The 18,260-nt window shown below is 45.2% G+C and overlaps 1 protein-coding gene across 2 annotated transcripts; it reads left to right on the forward strand.

The window, feature by feature from the left end:
- The first annotated feature begins 44 nt into the window (after positions 1-44).
- Positions 45-17,573, forward strand: LOC129383774 (uncharacterized). Of its 2 annotated transcripts, XM_055068579.2 has the most exons (5): positions 45-1,344; positions 3,789-3,835; positions 6,007-6,089; positions 10,788-10,856; positions 16,324-17,573. In XM_055068579.2, the coding sequence occupies exons 1-5, from the start codon at positions 1,150-1,152 to the stop codon at positions 16,449-16,451; spliced, it is 522 nt and encodes a 173-aa protein (XP_054924554.1). In that variant the 5' UTR covers positions 45-1,149; the 3' UTR covers positions 16,452-17,573. The 2 variants fall into 2 exon arrangements, with proteins under 2 accessions (XP_054924554.1, XP_054924555.1); XM_055068580.2 differs by lacking the exon at positions 45-1,344 and having other exon boundaries at positions 3,733-3,835.
- The last annotated feature ends 687 nt before the right edge of the window (positions 17,574-18,260 follow it).

An 18,260-nucleotide genomic window follows, 5' to 3' on the forward strand; every position in this document is an offset into this window, starting at 1 on the left:
TTAAACAAGTAGAGATAAAAAGAATAGCTCGTCGGTACTCATTCATTCATTCATTCATTCATTCATTCATTCATTCATTCATTCATTTTATGCGCCTGAATTTGTCGTTATTTAGAAAGAGACGCCGAAGAGCTTAAGCTCCACGTCAGCTCAGCCATCTAGGCAAATTAAAGCAGCAAAATACGGTAAAACAGCGGATTTCGTATCTGATTTTCACCAGAAACGAAGACGTTTCTTGGGGTCCAGATACAAAAAATAACAAAGCAGCAGATGTGCTTTCAACACAAAACTATGCGAAAAAAGAAAGAAAGGACGGGTGTACGACAAACATGACGCCGTTACACAAAAGACTCAACTATGGCCGCTGGACAAGCAGAAAATCTATCGGTAAGGCGTACTCGGAGATTGGTCCATGGCAGCATTTAATTTTCATCGCAATTATAGCGCATTATTTTCGTTGCTCGACGAATTCCTCGACACTATATGTGGAAAACTATTGCGGAAATGACCTTCCTATCTAGTTCAGCAGCATGTGGGCTTGTTCCAGCCCCTTCGGCACATACTGACTCTTAAATAGCAATATTATGTTGACTCTGTAAGGTAAATAAATGTTTATTAGTGATGTTAATTAATTATATATAGATTATCTCACAATTTCTGACACCCGCAGGCATGAATGATGTGTCACCGAAAGAGTGACCTTTTTCGTTCCACTGCGCTTTTTTCTATGATATACAGGAAGGACCCTAGAATTACATGCGTTCGCTCAAACACCCGCTATATAAGACTATACAGTGCATCACTATTACTTTACCGCTCTATAATTATGATGATACTCATCTGTGACACGTGCCGCTTCACATGACAGACCGAAAATTAGAAGGCAGGAGGTAAAGGAATGATAACGATACGTTCCTTCATCAATCTAAATGTAAACGAGCTATTAGGGAATGAAAGCTACTAAAGGACAATTGTATTAAATTTGGAGAAAATAACTGACTTGATTTAAACAGTGAACAGGTATGAAAAAAGACGAGAAAGAAAAGCAGCACTAAAAGCTTTCCGTAAACTTCGCCACTCTTTACTAAATAAATTTACTACTTATTAAAGTATTATAGCGAAGCCGTGAATCGAACTTTGTGTGTCCGTATGCTTGTTCCGGTGACACAGGTTATCGTCTGGTGTCCTTGCACAGGCAAATATTTGCATCCGCTGTCGCCATTCCTCACGTGGGTCCATATTTTCCAATATTTTTCATTAATGCAGAAGAATCTTCTTCTTCTCTTCTTCTGCAGTTTATGCAGAAGAAGAGAAGAAAGAGGATCCGCTCCCCTATTCAAGATGGTGAGTTTCTTGAATCGAGCCGCTTTCTTCGCCACTTACAATATGTTCCCCTTCACTTGCTTGCACACCACGTCACGTAAAGTCGACGCAGTTCTCACACTTTTGCGAACTCTCGGCTGTTTCTCTGGCGAGTTCTTGCAACCGCCATCCAGTGTCATCCTTTGAGACTGCAAAGAAACTTTGCTCTGTTACCTTCCTGTGCACACCCCATTCATGCTTAATTGTTATGCGTTTGCTAACTTAGATGCAATAAGCAAACACCCTAAGGGTACCGAGGAGGCATAACATAGGGATGGGGGAGGACGAGGTTGACAGTAATGTCAAGCAACACTACAAGAAAATCAAGACTAATATTCCTGTCATTACAAAGAAAGAAACAAAAATTGTGCGCGTTTGATGCAGCATCAATACAAAATACATATACTGATAAAAAGAAAGGTGCAAAATTGAAAACATTTTAAGTAGAACATCGATTATGAAACTGTAAAGAGCAGAGCAGAAATTTTTTAGTGTCCACACTTTGATATTCGATGATATGGACATATCAATGACAACTGCAGGCGTAAATATGAAATTAATTCACGTTTACAGCAGGTATAGTCACTTTCTAGAAAGTTTAGTTAGGTACATGTCTTTAAAGCATATGGTTCAGTTAGGCAACGATTGCGAGCGGGGCGTTCCATTGTTGAATTGCCAAATCCAGTGCTAAAGTATGCTTATAATGCGCAAAAACGTTGGAGCACACGCAAAACCCAGTGGATTACGTCAGCACTTTTCCACTTTTCACTTTTACGTCACTTTTCCAACCCAATAAACAAAATGTGTACATCTTTACGTGCACTCCGAGAGAAAAAAATAATAAGAGAGAACGAGTGTTTCAAGTAAAATTAGCGCATGTTGTGATATGTATTCTGCCAGAATGTTAAATTTTTTTCTTTTTATTAGAAATACCGCATGAGTAAAGAAGTTATAGAAACATGATACAAACCACAAGGCGGGCAAGTAGGCTAGAAATGCTAATCAGATTTTTAAAAAAGAAGAAAATCTTCCTGCGCATGTACGCTTCGCTCTAATAACAAAGAGAGTGCTGGTACACTATTTGTCTCGCATTTAACTCTGCTTTCTAGAACTCGATTGGTTAGGTTCGCTCTGATTTGGCAAAGACGGAGTAAACGTAATACATTTGGATGCACTAAGACGTAAAGGAAACATGACAGCGGCGTCACAGGTAGGTAGAGATGAACATAACAGATTAATAAATCAACTGAAGCTTTATCTCGGGGCCACTCCCATTTCCCCTATTCAAATGCATGTGATACGCAGAAATGCTCTCGTTGGATGATTACTGAACCGATTTGAATAAAATTTGTTGCATCTAAGAATTAAAGCTGAATTCTATCGACTACAGAAAGCAGATTATTATTTCTGGCATCAATTTCTTTTTACAAAAATTGCCTGGAATTAGCAAATTTAAAAAAAAAGCACAAAGCTTGCAAATCTGTAACTCCGTACCGAAACCACATATAGCAGTTCTGTATACCGTATCTGTTAGAGCATCTAAATCGGACAAATGCGATACAGATGTTTACAGCTTACTTGAAGTCGTTTAAAAAACTTAGGGGGTTTCGCAAAGCTCCTGCTTACAGATTAGTGATATATTTCAGATCGCTGTATAACACATAACTTTTGTCTCCTCCAGATGCCTCAATAGGTACAATGGCGATATCGTATTTCACTGATGAGTTAGTTCTAAGGTCGATACTCGAGATTATTGAAGTTTTGCAATTATCGAGAACATTTAAAATGAAATTGACTGCCCAAATAAGAAATTCCGAATATAACTTGAACATAACTTGAAGCGGCGCGAAGAGACCAGGGCACTTAAACGAGAAACCAGACAATTAAACAAGAAAAAAGGCACGACAGGACGAACACTGACTACCAAGTGAAGTTTATTCGAGAAATCACCAGCCATTTACAATCCGTTGAAAAAACAAGAACCATCGAGATTGACAGATATTGGGCACAGGGTAACTACAAGTACATCTTTTTATCCACACACAAAAAAAAATGAACATTTCTAGCTTTGATAAGCTAAGTGCCACCGCGCTGACACACTTATCCCCTGCTTTAGCTGTGTAGCATGCCTCTGCAACTTCTCTAGCTTTCTTTTTCGTTTTTGCGTATTTCACCAATCTGGTTTTTGAAACATTCTGCTTTCTGTGGTCGGCAGATCTTATCATTTTCTTTTGAATGCCACAAACATCATCAAATTCGGAGCAGCGAGTGCCGAGCCAAACGTTCCCGTGTATTTAGATAACGATTTAGGTAACGATTCCTCTGAACAAAGGAATCCTGCAGTTTGGAGCCAACGGGCAAAGGTGTCAGCACCGCATTGTTGCAGAGCGCATCCGAACCCATTTTACTCGTTATTATCTTTGCAGTTCGGGTTTATGTCGAGGACCGCGGAGGACACCTTCCCTGGCAACTTGTGAGTTCCGGGGCTCCAGATCGGCGTACTGTAATGTTTAAGAACGCACTTTTTGTGTGTGTGTGTGGCAGAAACGCTCTCTCTGTATATATTTAAAGTGCCTCCGAGACTGGGTGGCACGCGGAGGTCACGCTACAGAGTGTTACCTGGTGGCGATAGCGCCAACCGTCACTATACCTCTCTCTCTCAATTTCCCCAGTCTTTAATTTTCTGCATCGTAACCAGGCCAATGGTCGCTGCGAATGTTGTTATTGGCTAGTCATCAAACGAACGTAGGGGAAGCACAGAGTGAGGCGACGAACGTAATGACAGCACAGGGGTATAACTGTAGTCCGATGGGGGATGCCTTTGTCCTGCAGTGCACAAATATAAACTGCTTCATCTTTTCTTTCTTTATTGCAAGCACATAATTGCGGCTCTGACAATTATTGAAGTGACTCTTTGTTTGCTTTATTGCCATACGGTCTTACTGGTCTATTACATGCCAATCACCTAGCTATATAGTGCTCTTTGTTATCTTTGCACTTGGTGTACCTGATCTCTGTTTTTCCCTACAGTAACGCCCATGAGGACACTGTAGAAATGTGTACAAATATAAAATATAAACAGAGTAACATAATAATGATGCATTTGACGCTGCGTTCGCGTCGATCGCCACATACCGTTACCTCTCCTCGATCCTAGTGAAGGTTTGCTATTTCGTATTGCAAGCATGCCTATCCACTAACTGCTAGCCTAACGTATTGCTTCATTGTCAATACTCTTATTTGAAAGTGGCGGAGCGCAACGACGTGTGCTATTGATATGACACCACTCTAAAAATAAATGTACGTCTTGTGAGACTTATCTTGTCGCCAAGCTATTATCGTCGACTGTCTTGCATGCGTTTCATTTCTTTATCACTCTGCGCTCGCTGGTCGAGAACGAAATATGAAGCCCATAGACGCATGCAGTTCGCAATCCGATTGATTGATTAATGGGGTTTGTTGGCGCAAGGGACAGCTCTGGCAAAAGAGCGCCAAGCATATGGTGAAATGATTTGACAATAGTACATGTTGCCAAAGATGTAACACGGCTGTAAAAGGGCCTGAGGTCAGTCGCTGTATTTATGTACTAAAACATGACAATGAAAAATAAGGTATGCTATGATGATAGTCCATTCCCTCCCCGCGAATTAGCCGCATAATTTAGAGCGGTGTATAATGCGTCGATTTTGTCCGCTTTAGATATTCTATTAGGTGAAGCTTACAGAATTGAGGTATCGTTTTTTATCTCTGACTTATAGTGTTATAAACTTGATACTCGAACTTTTTTTTTTAATCTTCAAGATTTTTTTTTTTTTTGATGGCACAACTAGATTCCACTTTCTTCTTTTTTAATAGGTGTGTGCGAATGTTCGACACGTTGGAATACTGCATAATTCAATTCGGTCTTCGAATCGAATATTCACTATTCGTAAACGCGAATTTTTCCAATGCCTTTCAAATACTTCAGTACATCAACTGCACCCAAATAAACATAAAATTGCAGCAAAAATACAGTAAATTTTCTCCCCCGTTGGCACAGCACATATAAATGAAACGCGAGAACTTGCGTATTGGAGCAGGCTACGTCACTTAGGTAGCCATACTTTACAGGCGGTATTGCGATCATTCGTACTCTGAAGAGCCCCGTGCATGCAATTGTTTGCTCCTAGTGCTCCATTTGTGCTTTTAATAAACAACGTTTCATAACTTAGTATATAATGACAGAAACTAGCTAACCTTAAGAATACTAGGGTGTGAACACCGTTTTATATTGATAGTGATAACGACTGTTCATCATTCGAAAACTATTCGATGTTCGATTCGAATTGCTTCTGGCACTATTCGGTTCGTATATATTCGATTCGGTCTCAAAAGTCACTGCTCGAACATCCCTGCTTTTAAATGCAACAAACGTCATCAAAATCGGCTCAGTGATTGCCGAGAAAAACGATTTCTCCATCCCTATGTACTGTTTGGATAGGAGCGCCGGAGCCCAAGGTTCCTCTTATAAACAAAGAGGAAAACAAATTTCGTGTAAGCGCCCGCTAGTGCATCATCATAAAAGCACGTGCGCTTCAGTCTGACTTCGTTCGCGTTTGAATGTGTGCTGATAGTTACACTTGAGGCGCTGTTTCGATGGCGCAGCATGCAGCTGTCGGTGGTGTTCTCCTTGATAAACACGTCCCTCTACCTGTTCATCGTCGCCTACCTGATGCTCCAGACCGGCGGTGAGTGAGTTGCGTGCACAGGCAAACTGCAGGGTGTGCGTGTCGCGTCGCGGAGACGACGAATGTCATCGCTGCACGAGCGCTTCACGTGCGAGAATGAGCGCGCTTGCGTAATAAGCGCGGTGACGACAAACTCTGCTGGTATACGAGCTTTGACCCAAAGCATTGCCAACGCTTGTCCAAGTAGCACTAGAAACCAGGTGACGTGTGGAGCCAGTATGTGATCCCGAGCAGAACCAATGTAACCTCACGCTGGGCTGTAGAGATAGTATACATTTCTGAAGTGGGGACAAGCTTTCAATGTAAATAAAATATAGCTGTGAATATACAACAGCTTTTAAAAACGAAGTCAAATGCAGTAAATCCTCGTTATAACGAAGTCATCGGAGCAGGAAATGTACTCCGCTGTAAGCGATTTGTCTTTAAAAGCGAAGAGGCTCAAATATACCAGCAGTATGTATAGGGCCGGACGTGCACTCCAACAGCGTCGGAACTCTTAAAACGTGTGTTAAAAGCAACACGCGCTCGATAGTAGAGATACACAGAATTTCTACACTGTCGTAAGACAGCGAATAAATCCTGCCGACGCCCGTGTCATCACGGTATATAATTAGGCCAAAGGAACTGCGGCTACGCCATGGAGTGACCTTAGAATAAATTTTTGCGTCTCCAGGTTTCCACGACGAAATGCAATATGCACCGTGTAAATTGCTCACCGTGAGGTCAGGTGCGGTTTCCCGCGCCGTACTAAGCTGAGTTCGGTGCCACTACACTTCGAGCAATCACGTTTAAAATACATGCACTCTGATCTGGATCTTTAAAGAAAACTTCGAATAAAGCAATATTCAGATAACGCGATTTTTTAAAATAACGAGGGCTTGCTGTATGCGACAATCCGTTAACCCCACAAAAGGAGTTGCCAGCACTCCAGTTATCTCAATAGTGTATTATGACCAGCCGATTCGATGGAAACTACCACCGTACAAAGCCCGCTGCGGTGTGTCATTGGCTGTGGCGTTCTGCTAATGAGATGAGGTCGCGGGTTCGATACCCAGCCACATTTTGGCGAGAATGCAATACAAAAAACACACGTGTATCGCCCTTCGAGTGCACGTTTGAGAACCACAGGTGATTAGGATTACACCGGAGCCCTCCAATACGGTGCGTCTCATTGCCTGTGTATTACTTTGGAACGTTAAACCAAATAAATAAATAAATAAATAAATAAATAAATATTTCCCAATTTCGCCCAAAAGGCTATTCATTGATTGCGATAGAAAATTATTGGACAACTACATGAAGCAAGGTTAGTCGTTTTATCAGCTGCGTAAACTGCTGCAAAGATTCCTTTACTAATTAAATTAGCAGGCACGTTGTCACGCGCGCACAGGCAAACACGAACACACATTACTCTATGACCGCGGACACTCGCTGTAAGAACGCTGGCTTGATGAAGAACGTCAGTAAAGGCGAGCGAATTTCCCTTCGTGCTGCCTCTCGTTTCAAAGCGAACTAAGCGGCGATGACACAGCGCACACGAAGCCATCAGCTAACTCAAGTCCGCTGGCCTTCGAACCCAGCGCAGATTGCCTCCATGATAGGACGCGCGCGGCCGCAACTGGAATGGGGAACCAGCGCTGGATAGGCGGCGCGTCGAAAAGAGTGCGTTGCACGCCGCCCTGGCGACGAAACGCGGCATATTCCAGCCACACAACCAGACGACACACACATACGCAGCCTATTATAGTTCGTATGTTTCCGTTTTCGCGCCGCTTCAAGTGGAGTTTTTGTAAAGAAGCTAGCGCCATCAAGTAAAGAAATGACGAAAGAAGCTTTTTAAGCTTTATACATTTTTCACAGTGCGTCGCGGCGAGCACGTGTGTTTCTTTAACGGTTGCGTCGTGTATCGATGTCATGCTTGCGTGGCTGCCTGCCTAGCAAATCTAGCAGTTATGGCTCCGGTCGTGCTGCGCTATGGTTTCGTAAGTATTAGTTGGCCTGAAGATAATCCATATTTCTCTGGCTAGACAAAAAATTCTGATGTTACTTCGCCACAGCAGTCAATGGAGAAGAAAGCTTTATCGCATCAGCTGACTCGCGCAAGCAAAGGTTTGAGTGCTCGGCTGCTTGATCCGTAACAATCCTGGCTACATTTAGCACTAACTACATTAATTTGCCGGATGCATCTCAGCGCCGAGTCCTCATCCGCATGCGCATTTTTATAAACACATAGGTGGCTTAGTCGCGCGTGCGCCGGCACTATGCGCATACAACTCGTATTACAAGGCAGCTTCCCTCCCACATAATTCTTGGCAATGAATGGATAATTTTTACCTTTCGTATCGTTCACTTGGTGCGGTGGCGTTGGAAGGGGCTTGGCGGTGGCATTGCGAAGGAAAAATGGTACATATGCCGGATGGTGCATGCTATTGCTCATTTTGTTTCTGACGAAATACCGACAGCAGATTCTGCTGTTTGGTACTGTCTGCCATGGCTGACCGTCTTCACTATCGAATAAACCAAGGATACACGCGAAATTTGATTTAGAAACCAGCCCGACACCGCTTGACAGGGCGACAAGACGGGAGCTTACTCCGCTCGCCTGACTGCTTGGATCCAACACCGCCTCCGTTCTTGTTCGTAGGGTTTAGATGGAAAGACGCAGAAGGATACATCCTCCCTCATCCCGACTTAGTCGTGGCACTTGCATACGCAACAGTATCGTCGGCGCCCTTTTGTTTTCCTTCGACTTTAAGGGCACGCAACGCAATTTTCGTCCGCGGGGGAGGCTGCATTGTGCGCGTTCTGACCGCCAGGGCGGCGCTGCAGGCGCCGTGAAAACTCCAGCGCTGGTTCCCCATAGAGAGATGCGCACCAACCTGATCCTCCCCTCCCTCTTGCGCGCGTGAGAAGACGCGCGCACCCTCCCCACTTTCCTTCCTTGCGAGCGCGAGGAGACACCGCCGAATCAAGCCACCATCCCTCTCGGCTCACCCTCGCACGCTTTCGCTGGTACCTATAGCATACGGCGCGCCGCCGCGATGTTATCGCACTTGTACTTTATACGGACCATCACGGCGACGGCAAAAACTCGTCGGGAGTGTCTGTATAATTGCTATCGCAATAATTAAGAAATCAGGCAGGTATACAGGGTTATCAACTTTTCATGCGCTCACCTCATGCCGTGGACATGTAACAGCACGGCTGTCGAGCTGCTTTGCAGCATGCTCAGTTTCAGAGGTAGTTACCAATGCTCACCTGTGGGCCCCAAAACTTGTACTGAAGGAAGAACTGCACATGCAGCGAGCGGCGGAAAGGAAAATTATAAGCGTATAACGTTTATACAGAAAGGGCAGCAGACCCTACAATCAAACGAATGTGGATGACACTGTTATCGAGATTACCAGGTGCCGCGGGATCGGACGTGTCATGCCCAATCCGCAAAGATGGTCGACGCCGGTCTGCCAAGTTATCAGGTTTGGAAATATGAGGTGCGGGCTGGGTTTCGCTGACGCGGAGAACGCATAATTTGACTCCCGTTTGGTGATAAATTCCCGTTTGCCGCTGCGTGTTATCAAGGAATAGTCCCTGAAGCTGCTTTTCTCGACTTTTACAGCGAAGCTGTATACCTCTAGAATAGCTGTCAGTTGCGCGTGTTGGTAAGCGTTCATGATGGTAAAAAGCGCTACTAAAAACGGAGACATAGCAAGAACACCGCGCTTCCTGTGTTCTTGCCAATCCTACGTTTTTAGTATAGCGCTTTTTTCCAACTGTACGCCTCTACCCCCCTAATGCATCTCTCGTGTCCGTGAGCAAAAATGTAGGCCGATCATGGAGGTAGTGCTATACCAAGCCTACCCGCGGCGGATGTGAAGCATGCTTCAAGCCACTCCGCCCCCAACAATAATAAAAATAAATAGTAATAAATGAAACAAATAAATGAAGATGCATTGTTTCAAGTCGAGGGGTATATTGAAATCGTTTGTGAACTGCACATGGACTCACCAGCAGGAGACATTGCCATATGCGCAAAGGACAATATGTATGTACAACCATACACCCTTGACTCTCAAGAGAACTATGCCACCGACTGTGGGGACGTCTTTACCGTACGAACGAAAGATGGAATTGCGATATCCAATGTGTATATACCTCCTAGCACGCCCGAGTGTGATATCGAGAAGTTCGTGACCACGCACTTTGCATGGGCTAGCCGTGATGACACTACCCCTGTGATCATCGTCGGAGTCTTAAATGCAGACATTTCCAAACCAGACAAGAAATGGTTTACTCAGTTTGTGAGAAAAGAGTTTGGTTTGAAGTGCCCCATTAATTGAAGTCACTCAACTACTGAACAACGGTCGAGTAAATATTTAACTTTAGCCAAGATTCTCTCTGAGGTTGTAACCTAACCAATCAGTGTATATCACTGTAATCACAAAACTATCGCACTGTATATCATTACCAAACGATGAAAATAAATATGTGTATCCTTGTCTAACACTGTGTAACGTGCTACACTTCGCTGGTCATCCGCCTTTACACAATGGAATGGCTAATCAATTTCTCTATCTATCTATCTATCTATCTATCTATCTATCTATCTATCTATCTATCTATCTATCTATCTATCTATCTATCTATCTATCTATCTATCTATCTATCTATCTATCTATCTCGTTTCACTGCCTTATCCAGATTTGCGAAGCCTTCAAGTCTACAATTACGGGCATCTTCACGCTACTCCGAATGCTAGCAGGAGCGATGGTGAGTGAGCTGGCGCGCCTATATAGTGTACTCGCTCGTGGAGTTTCAGTCATGTTTGTATTCCATTTTTGTGGGGTGTTTTTGCTAAAACCAGTTAGTCCGAGCCATATTCTAGGTATTCCTTTAATTGCGTGTATTTTTTTTCCGGTGCTTTGCTTCGAGGATTTTATTAGGTTACGTATTTCCTACCCCCCTTTTTTAAGCTATAGATTCAGTACTTTCTATCTGGGTGCTAAAGTGCCAGACACACCAGTGTGAGTTTCTCAGCTCCTTCCGCGCAGGAGTTGAAATGTCTGCGTATATGATCAGTCTTGAGCTCTTCTCAATCGCTTTTCGTCTTTCCGACCATCGGTGTTTTTTGAACTAAGCAGTCCTGTGCCCACTACTGCACTGTCAGGCAAGAATGACTGCAGCGCCGACAATGTTGCACTCTGATTATCTGTGCCAAACGATGTGGCTGCAAATCATTTAGTTTTCCTGAAAATGAATTTTAAGCACGGAGCAAGAAATATAGGAGTGGAAACTCCGCTGTTTGCGGCGACCAGAAAAGGTCACAAGCCCGCGGATATATTTTCATGCTGGCGGCACCTGGCGGCATGGGAAGAAATTACCGCCGTTTCGGTTGCCAGGGCAACCGGTCGAGCGTGTTGCTCCCGTTCGGCCGCGCGCGCCTGACTTCTACTGAGGGCACTCTCGCGCGCTTGTTTACCGCTTGTAGCCCGAAGAGCAACTGCTGCTACGCTTCAGCCATTTGAGCACAGTAAAAAATAAAACGCGTTTTCCATGACAGCTATAAGATGATACGTAGCTTCTGGTTGTAGAAAGGGCTATCTTGCTCCGTGGCGGGCGGTTTTCGGCTTTTTGCGCTTGCGAAACTGATGGCTATCTCGTTCCTAATCGCTCAAAGGGCGACCGCTTGTTTCTCGCTCTAGTGCTCACAGGGGTGCGCTTAGGAAGGATGCCGCCGTGCATGTGTTTCCGTTCCTTTTATTTTTTTTAAGACTCGCGAAAACTAGTTGCCCTAGATGCTTGGCGATAAGAGGAAGATTAGCGGAAGTTTGCCACACGTGTTGCTTTTTTTGATGGACACACAACAAAACAGTTTTCTTGAGTGCGCGCACCTACGCAGTTCGATTACGGCGTGCCCGCTGAAGCAAACACCCGTGTCGTCTGCTTGTCGTCTGCTTTGAGCGGGCGCCGCCGGAGTGAGCGCCGGAGCTGCCGGAGCCGCCGAGCCGCCTGTCGGGCGCTGCTGTTTTTTTTTTTTTTTCCGCTGCGGCTTCTACGACGCGCCGCATGGTGCCGCCACTGCGTAGGGTAGCGTCGGCGCATGCAACAATTGTGACTTTATCTGGTCGCCCGCGCTCGCTCGCGCTGACGGGAGTTTCACCTCCTATAGACCTCAGACTCTGCCCAGGCGGCGCTGCGGAAAAACCCGTCATCAGCGCCCCCATCGCAGCCTTGGCGCTAACTGAGTAGTGCAAGGAGAGCTGTCCGCAAGCGAAGGTGCATAGGCCACAATAGACCCTTCTCTTTCGTTTGTGTTGAGGCACGGTTTCCTAAAAATCAAGGACCTGGAAAGCTTCTCCTGCCCATCCACGCTTCGGAAAGGAAGCTCAGCAGGACGAAGTACGTGTACAATATAAAATAAAGTCTCGAGTGTTATTTCGGCGTGCTGCAACTCGCAAGTACAGAGAGCATCAGGTTTGTCTATAGGCATATCAGCATAAAAAACTAAGCATTTCAAATTGGTTCATATTAAATATGTCCTCAACGCAAGACTTAAGGATCTCCTATATTATTATGTATTTTATCGTAATGTTTTGTCTCGCAATTATTTATAGAGGGTAAATCCTTTCATAGCCTTTTTCCAGGGCAGCAAACAGAAAACGTTTTCCAAGGCAGCAAACAACGTGCGATCATAACGAAAGTAAGCTTCCTACAGTGCCTACACGCTGCATCTTTCTTTCTCGCAGGAGCTACAGCATCGCTCAGTACTTTAATTTGAACTTTTCGCAGACGCTTCGAGCAACAAGCGCGCACAAGTAAATGTAAATAAGCGCGACATTTTTTTTTCTTTACACACGTGCGTTACTTCGCAATTACTCATCCAGTGCTCTACAGCAACTTTATTGCTCACATTTGAAAAACGCAGTCGAGCAGGCTCAGCACATCGCGAAGCGTGCTTGTTGTATCGGCGCAGGACATACAATATACCGAAAGTAGAAATGAGCTCGCGATACAACGATGCTCTAGAACAGGATTTTGAATTCATAAACGAACCAAAATGTTTTGTTAAGCTGACCTGCCAAATCTCTCCGTTCCACTTGTTGAGTCAAGCGGAGGCGGACGTTTGTTAAAAGGTGGAGATATCGATGGCACATAAGCAGGATGGTTCGCAACGTTGTTTTTTCTGTTACCAACGAATTCGCGGCTGCAGATTCTTGAGTTTTCGCTTGGTTACCACGGTCCTCCGTCTGGGCTACGCAACACAATTACAGAAGGACAAAATCGTCGCGCTTTCTCATGCGAGACGCTGTTTTGTGGGGAAAGTAAGTAATTCGATTACCCATCAGGTTGAACAGCCCGTATGCAGCGCTCTCTCCTTTCCCCTTCATACGATCGCGATGGAAATCGGTAAAACTGAACGTTGTTCCGTCCTTCACGTTCACGGCAATTTACAACACAACAGTAGCGTCGATTGCGGCGTTTTTTCGTAGCGCGACGAGCTATCGCGGTTGCCGTCATTTCCGCCATCAGTCTGAAGAGTGAGCCAGCAAGCGCTTTATGGCAGTTCAGCGGCGCGTCCGACTAGCGTAGAAATCCATAGCTCTCTGTCTGGGTGTTAAATGCGCAACACACTCGCAATATGGACCAAAATCTACTTAAATCATCGTTTCGCAGTCGCTAGCTGCATAGGCAACTTAGCAAGGGAGTCGGGCTTCGCACTACTCAATTACTGCCTCTTCGCAACGGCAGGTGGCGCCACGCGTCTTGCAAAACTCCAGAGTCTGACGTCCATATATGTCTTACTCCGTGATTTTAAGGAATGGTTGCGCGTTCCCGACTTATGCCCACGAATGTGTGGCTTTTTAATGGCCACCCTGTGTTCGTGACGTCAAAGACTACACCACCACTTCGCCTAGAAACGACGAAGCTTGTTCCTTTTTAAAACGCAACTCGTTCCTTCGTTAAGCGTCGGCGTGCCTAGGCGGCGTAACCGAGTTAACGACAACAGCGAAAGATGAAACGGTGAACGCAGAGCGCAGCGGGGGATGAAATATGGCGAAAGCGAAGAGAGCGCGAGGAGGAAAGCGGAGGAAACCTCCTTGAAGTAACACCAGATGGCGCTCACGTCCGCGGCACCGGCCGTGTGGGGGAAAGGAAAAAAAAAACAAGAAAGCTCACCTTCCTTCCCTAACCCGATAGCTCTCTCCCATATGTCTCCATCACAATTTTCTCCTGATTGCATACTCTGTGATGAGAGAGCTACCCTCACCCATATACTCTGGGGATGCAAGGAAGATCCCCCACCTCTAGAATTAGGGGAAATCCTGCTTCCAGATGACTGGGAGACCCTGCTGCGCAGCTCGGACCCGAACGTCCAAGACCGGATCCTCAAGCGCGCCTATGAGGTCGCCAGTAGGCTTGACCTGCTAGCCATCTAGTAGTACAATGTACCCCGGCCCAGCATAACTATCCGGCTAAATGAAAGTTCCTTCTCTCTCTCGCGCGCGCGTATAGCGTTCGCCACAAGCGTTTGCATGTAAAGATTACGGTTGCATAAGCTGCAGTTGCCGGGAAGTGGCGAGTGTGTGGCCGGCCTATATAGCGCCGCGCGTAGTGGCTCTGCCAGTCGGTGCGTGGTGATTGGTCCGATGCCTCAATATATCGCGAAGTGAAAACACGCATACAGCTTCGCTCAAATTTCGCATCAGGAGTATCGTAATCGTCGGTGACTTTTTTTCTACGAGACGATGGCGGACGATCAACGTTTTGACAGATGTGATAACAGATGCTTCGCTTAAGCCTTAAGCCGCAGCGCAATGCGTTGACCTTGAGCACGCCGGCTGCCTCCGACGGCGGCTGCTCAAAGGCAAACGGCGATCCCTCACCGCGCATACTGTCGCTGAAATCGCCACTGTCTAGTTAGAAAGAGTTGTAAAAGCTCCCTGTGTCGTCAGGAGACATCATCAGCTTCATTTTGTTCGAGTTAGCGCTACGTGAACTGTGTTTTTACATTACAGTATTTACGGTAGCGCAGAATCTGACGTCATTGACTCATTGTCACATCACACGAAGCAGCTACCCGTTTCGGTACCTCGTTTATTGATAATTTAAAATTATTGACAAGTTTCTAAGCAAATTAAACCGCCCTACTGGTGACAGGACTGTCAATGCCATTTGAAAATGACTAGTCGAACCCGGTTATAACGAATTATTGTGTAGAACAAACAGCTGTAAAATCTCCTTGAAAATTTTTTATGAAATTTTTATTTGATGTATCCAAGTATCTATACATCAAACTTTTTTGTGATCCCCTTCAGACTGAATATATCTGGGTTTGACTATCCTAATAGGTTTGTTTTATTTTTTAACAAGAACGCCGTACTTGCCCTTTAAAAGGCGAGCCTTTGTTGCGCAATTTCACGCAGCTACTATTCATTTAGAGCTCTAGGATACCGTTGTGAATCTCAGATTGCATCGTAGCTGGGAAGCAACCAGCAAGCGTCACCTGATTATTATGATGATGCCGAAAGTGTTTTTATTGAGTGCCAATTATAAAGTACTACCCTTGATACCCTCTTGGTGGTTACCATCTATAAAGAGAAATCGAGAAGGTACTGGAAAGGTGGAGCTTGAGGCGTATACGCAAAGTATATTTGGTCTGAGAGTGCAATATTTGTTTCTTTCTCTCTTTTTTCTCTGTCTTGGATTAGTTGCACACTTCGTTGGCATATGGCTCCCAACATAAATACTCACCATACCGCGAGCAACAGACCGACAAAGGAAAAAAATTTATACGTTCCCACAAACGTCTGTCACTCCTGTGAACTGTTGTGTACGCCTACTCTGTAGTTTCCGATGTTGTTCCTTTAATTCGCTAGTTTCCAGAGCTTTACCAACTAGAATGACCTGCGTCTCCTGATACTGCATTTTGTGTCTCGCAACGCAGTGTATTCTTGCCATCACGGCCAGGAATTCGAAGACGTTTACTACCGTTCAGCCATCGTTCTCAAGATGGTTTCTTGACAATTTGCAGCGGAAAATTCGTGTAACGTCGCCTATTCAGAAACTATAGAGAAGTGGTCGCAATATCATACATTGCGCGCCGCTAATACATCCGTTAATCCTACCGTTCAACCGGTGTCATGCGTGGCAAGGTTAGCAGTGGCCGTGTAGAGGACCAGCAGTTACCGTCATTTCTCTTTACTAGCCGGGAGTTGATGAAACGGTCTATTCGCAGGCAACTTCGGCCACCAGAGCTCCACCACGGCCATGCCTCACATGAGCGCCACCTTCACATCGAGCGTCGTTGTGAGGCTGCCGGAACCGCCGGGCTCCGGCAGGAGAAGCCTGCGCCGCAGGAGCTGAAAGAGTGTTTCGTCGATCGTCAAGTCGACAGAGGAGGCTCGTGTGGCGGACCCTCTTGAAGCTCGGATATTGTGTACAGTAAAAATTCTTTTTCGCGATTGCGCTCGGGTGATGTGCCAATCTCCAGGAATTTTACGCATAGCAGATGCCAGAGGGAGCAGGCAGGGCGACATAGTGGCCCCAATCGTTCGCACCAAGGCGGTTATGAGGATTGTGTGGTTTCTCAATGGGCTGACGAATTTAGCAGCTCCAACTAACGCTGACAGTTCTTACCGCACGGGCGCGCTTCTATTTCGCTGTTTTTTTTTTTTTTGATCGATCAAAATTTTACGGCTAGATGCTCGCCGGCATGGCTCTCCCGTAGGCAGGCGCTCGCAAAGTGGCGATACAGCTGCGCTTGCGTCTCTCTTTGCGATCCGCACAAGAATTGACAGAATCATGTCTATCGATCTAGCAACTGATTACTGCAATTTTCTCGCTTGCTTTGTGTTTTGACGGGTACGCTCCACCGCATGCGCTTGCTTGTGGGCGCCGACATACAATGCGTCCCATTCTTATGGCCGCGTGTGCGGGGGGTCGTGTACTTCTCCAAAGGTCCACTTCATTTTCCATTCCTCTGGCATTCTTCGTCCTTGGTTTTGACGTTGCTCAGGGGTGTTTGCTGGGTTCGCACCCTTGGAACGACGCATGGTTTCGCTCCAAGCGAAATGCAGCTGGAAATCAAACTGCCCAAAAGACGACCACTCCTGTTCGGCCACAAAAATTATGGGGTTTCACATGCCAAAACCACGATCTGAGTATCAGGCACGCCGTAGTGGGGGACTCCGGAATAATTTTGGCCAACTGGGGTTCTTTAACGTACGTGCACCTAAATCTAAGTACACGGGTGTTTTCGCATTTTGCCCCCATCGAAATGCGGCCGTCGTCGGTGGGATTCGATCCCGCGACCTCAAACCTGTTCGGCCACCATTCCCCCCGAGTGGCACTAAAATACTCACCACTGCACTATTCTCCTAGAATAAAAATGAGGCCTTCTGTTCAGGCAATATTGCCTTGCAGTTTTTTAGGGGTGTAAGAATATTCAAAACTTTCGAATAATAAAAAAAATACTGTCCTATTCGATATGGCCGTCAAATCAAATAGTCACTGTTTAAAAATCAGAATGTTTTTCTCAGTTTTTTTAATGCTTTATGCCATCAACAAAAGGGTAATAAATTCAACCCCGTTCACACTGGACATCATGAACCACACACGCTGCTTCGCTCAGGGAACGACACTTTTTCATCGAAAGCACGATACATCACAATTATTTCATTGCAAATTGCAATCCGAACACATTTCATTGCAAAGCACTTCATACGACAGACACACCATTTGCCAAGACAGGTCGAACTAAAAAAAACTTTTTTTTCCCCGTTCTGCTTTTGCTGCAGACAATGTGCACTTCTGGTTTGGTCACGAAGGTCATACGCAGATGTTAATTGGCCCACAAGTCTGCCTTTCTAAACTTCATATGATAATGCATGACCCAGCAGCTACGAAGAGCCCCGAGTTGTTCCTAATGCTCTTTTGTCCATTTAATAAAGAGTGCTTTACATTGTCCTGTGTAATGACAAACACACTCTAATGTTGCGAATACTAGAATGTGAAAATGGACATCAATGTTGAGAATGCTGCATATAATTTACAAACTATTAAAAATATACTATCCGATTTGTATTCGATTAGTTTCTTACACTATTTGAGTCTTATTCCATTAGGCCTCAAAACTACAGTTGAATGTCTTATAGCCAAGAACACCATAGTAGG

The sequence above is a fragment of the Dermacentor andersoni genome, chromosome 9 (genome assembly GCF_023375885.2).
Source record: "Dermacentor andersoni chromosome 9, qqDerAnde1_hic_scaffold, whole genome shotgun sequence".
Classification (NCBI taxonomy): Eukaryota; Metazoa; Arthropoda; class Arachnida; order Ixodida; family Ixodidae; genus Dermacentor; species Dermacentor andersoni.

What these genes read in the sequence shown, in the direction of transcription:
- LOC129383774 (XM_055068579.2), top strand. Translation starts at nt 1,150, where the DNA reads ATGCTTGTTCCGGTGACACAGGTTATCGTCTGGTGTCCTTGCACAGGC. An exon ending in CCGCTCCCCTATTCAAGATG is followed by an intron (nt 1,345 to 3,788) that starts GTGAGTTTCTTG and finishes TTATCTTTGCAG; the next exon opens with TTCGGGTTTATGTCGAGGAC. An exon ending in GACACCTTCCCTGGCAACTT is followed by an intron (nt 3,836 to 6,006) that starts GTGAGTTCCGGG and finishes TCGATGGCGCAG; the next exon opens with CATGCAGCTGTCGGTGGTGT.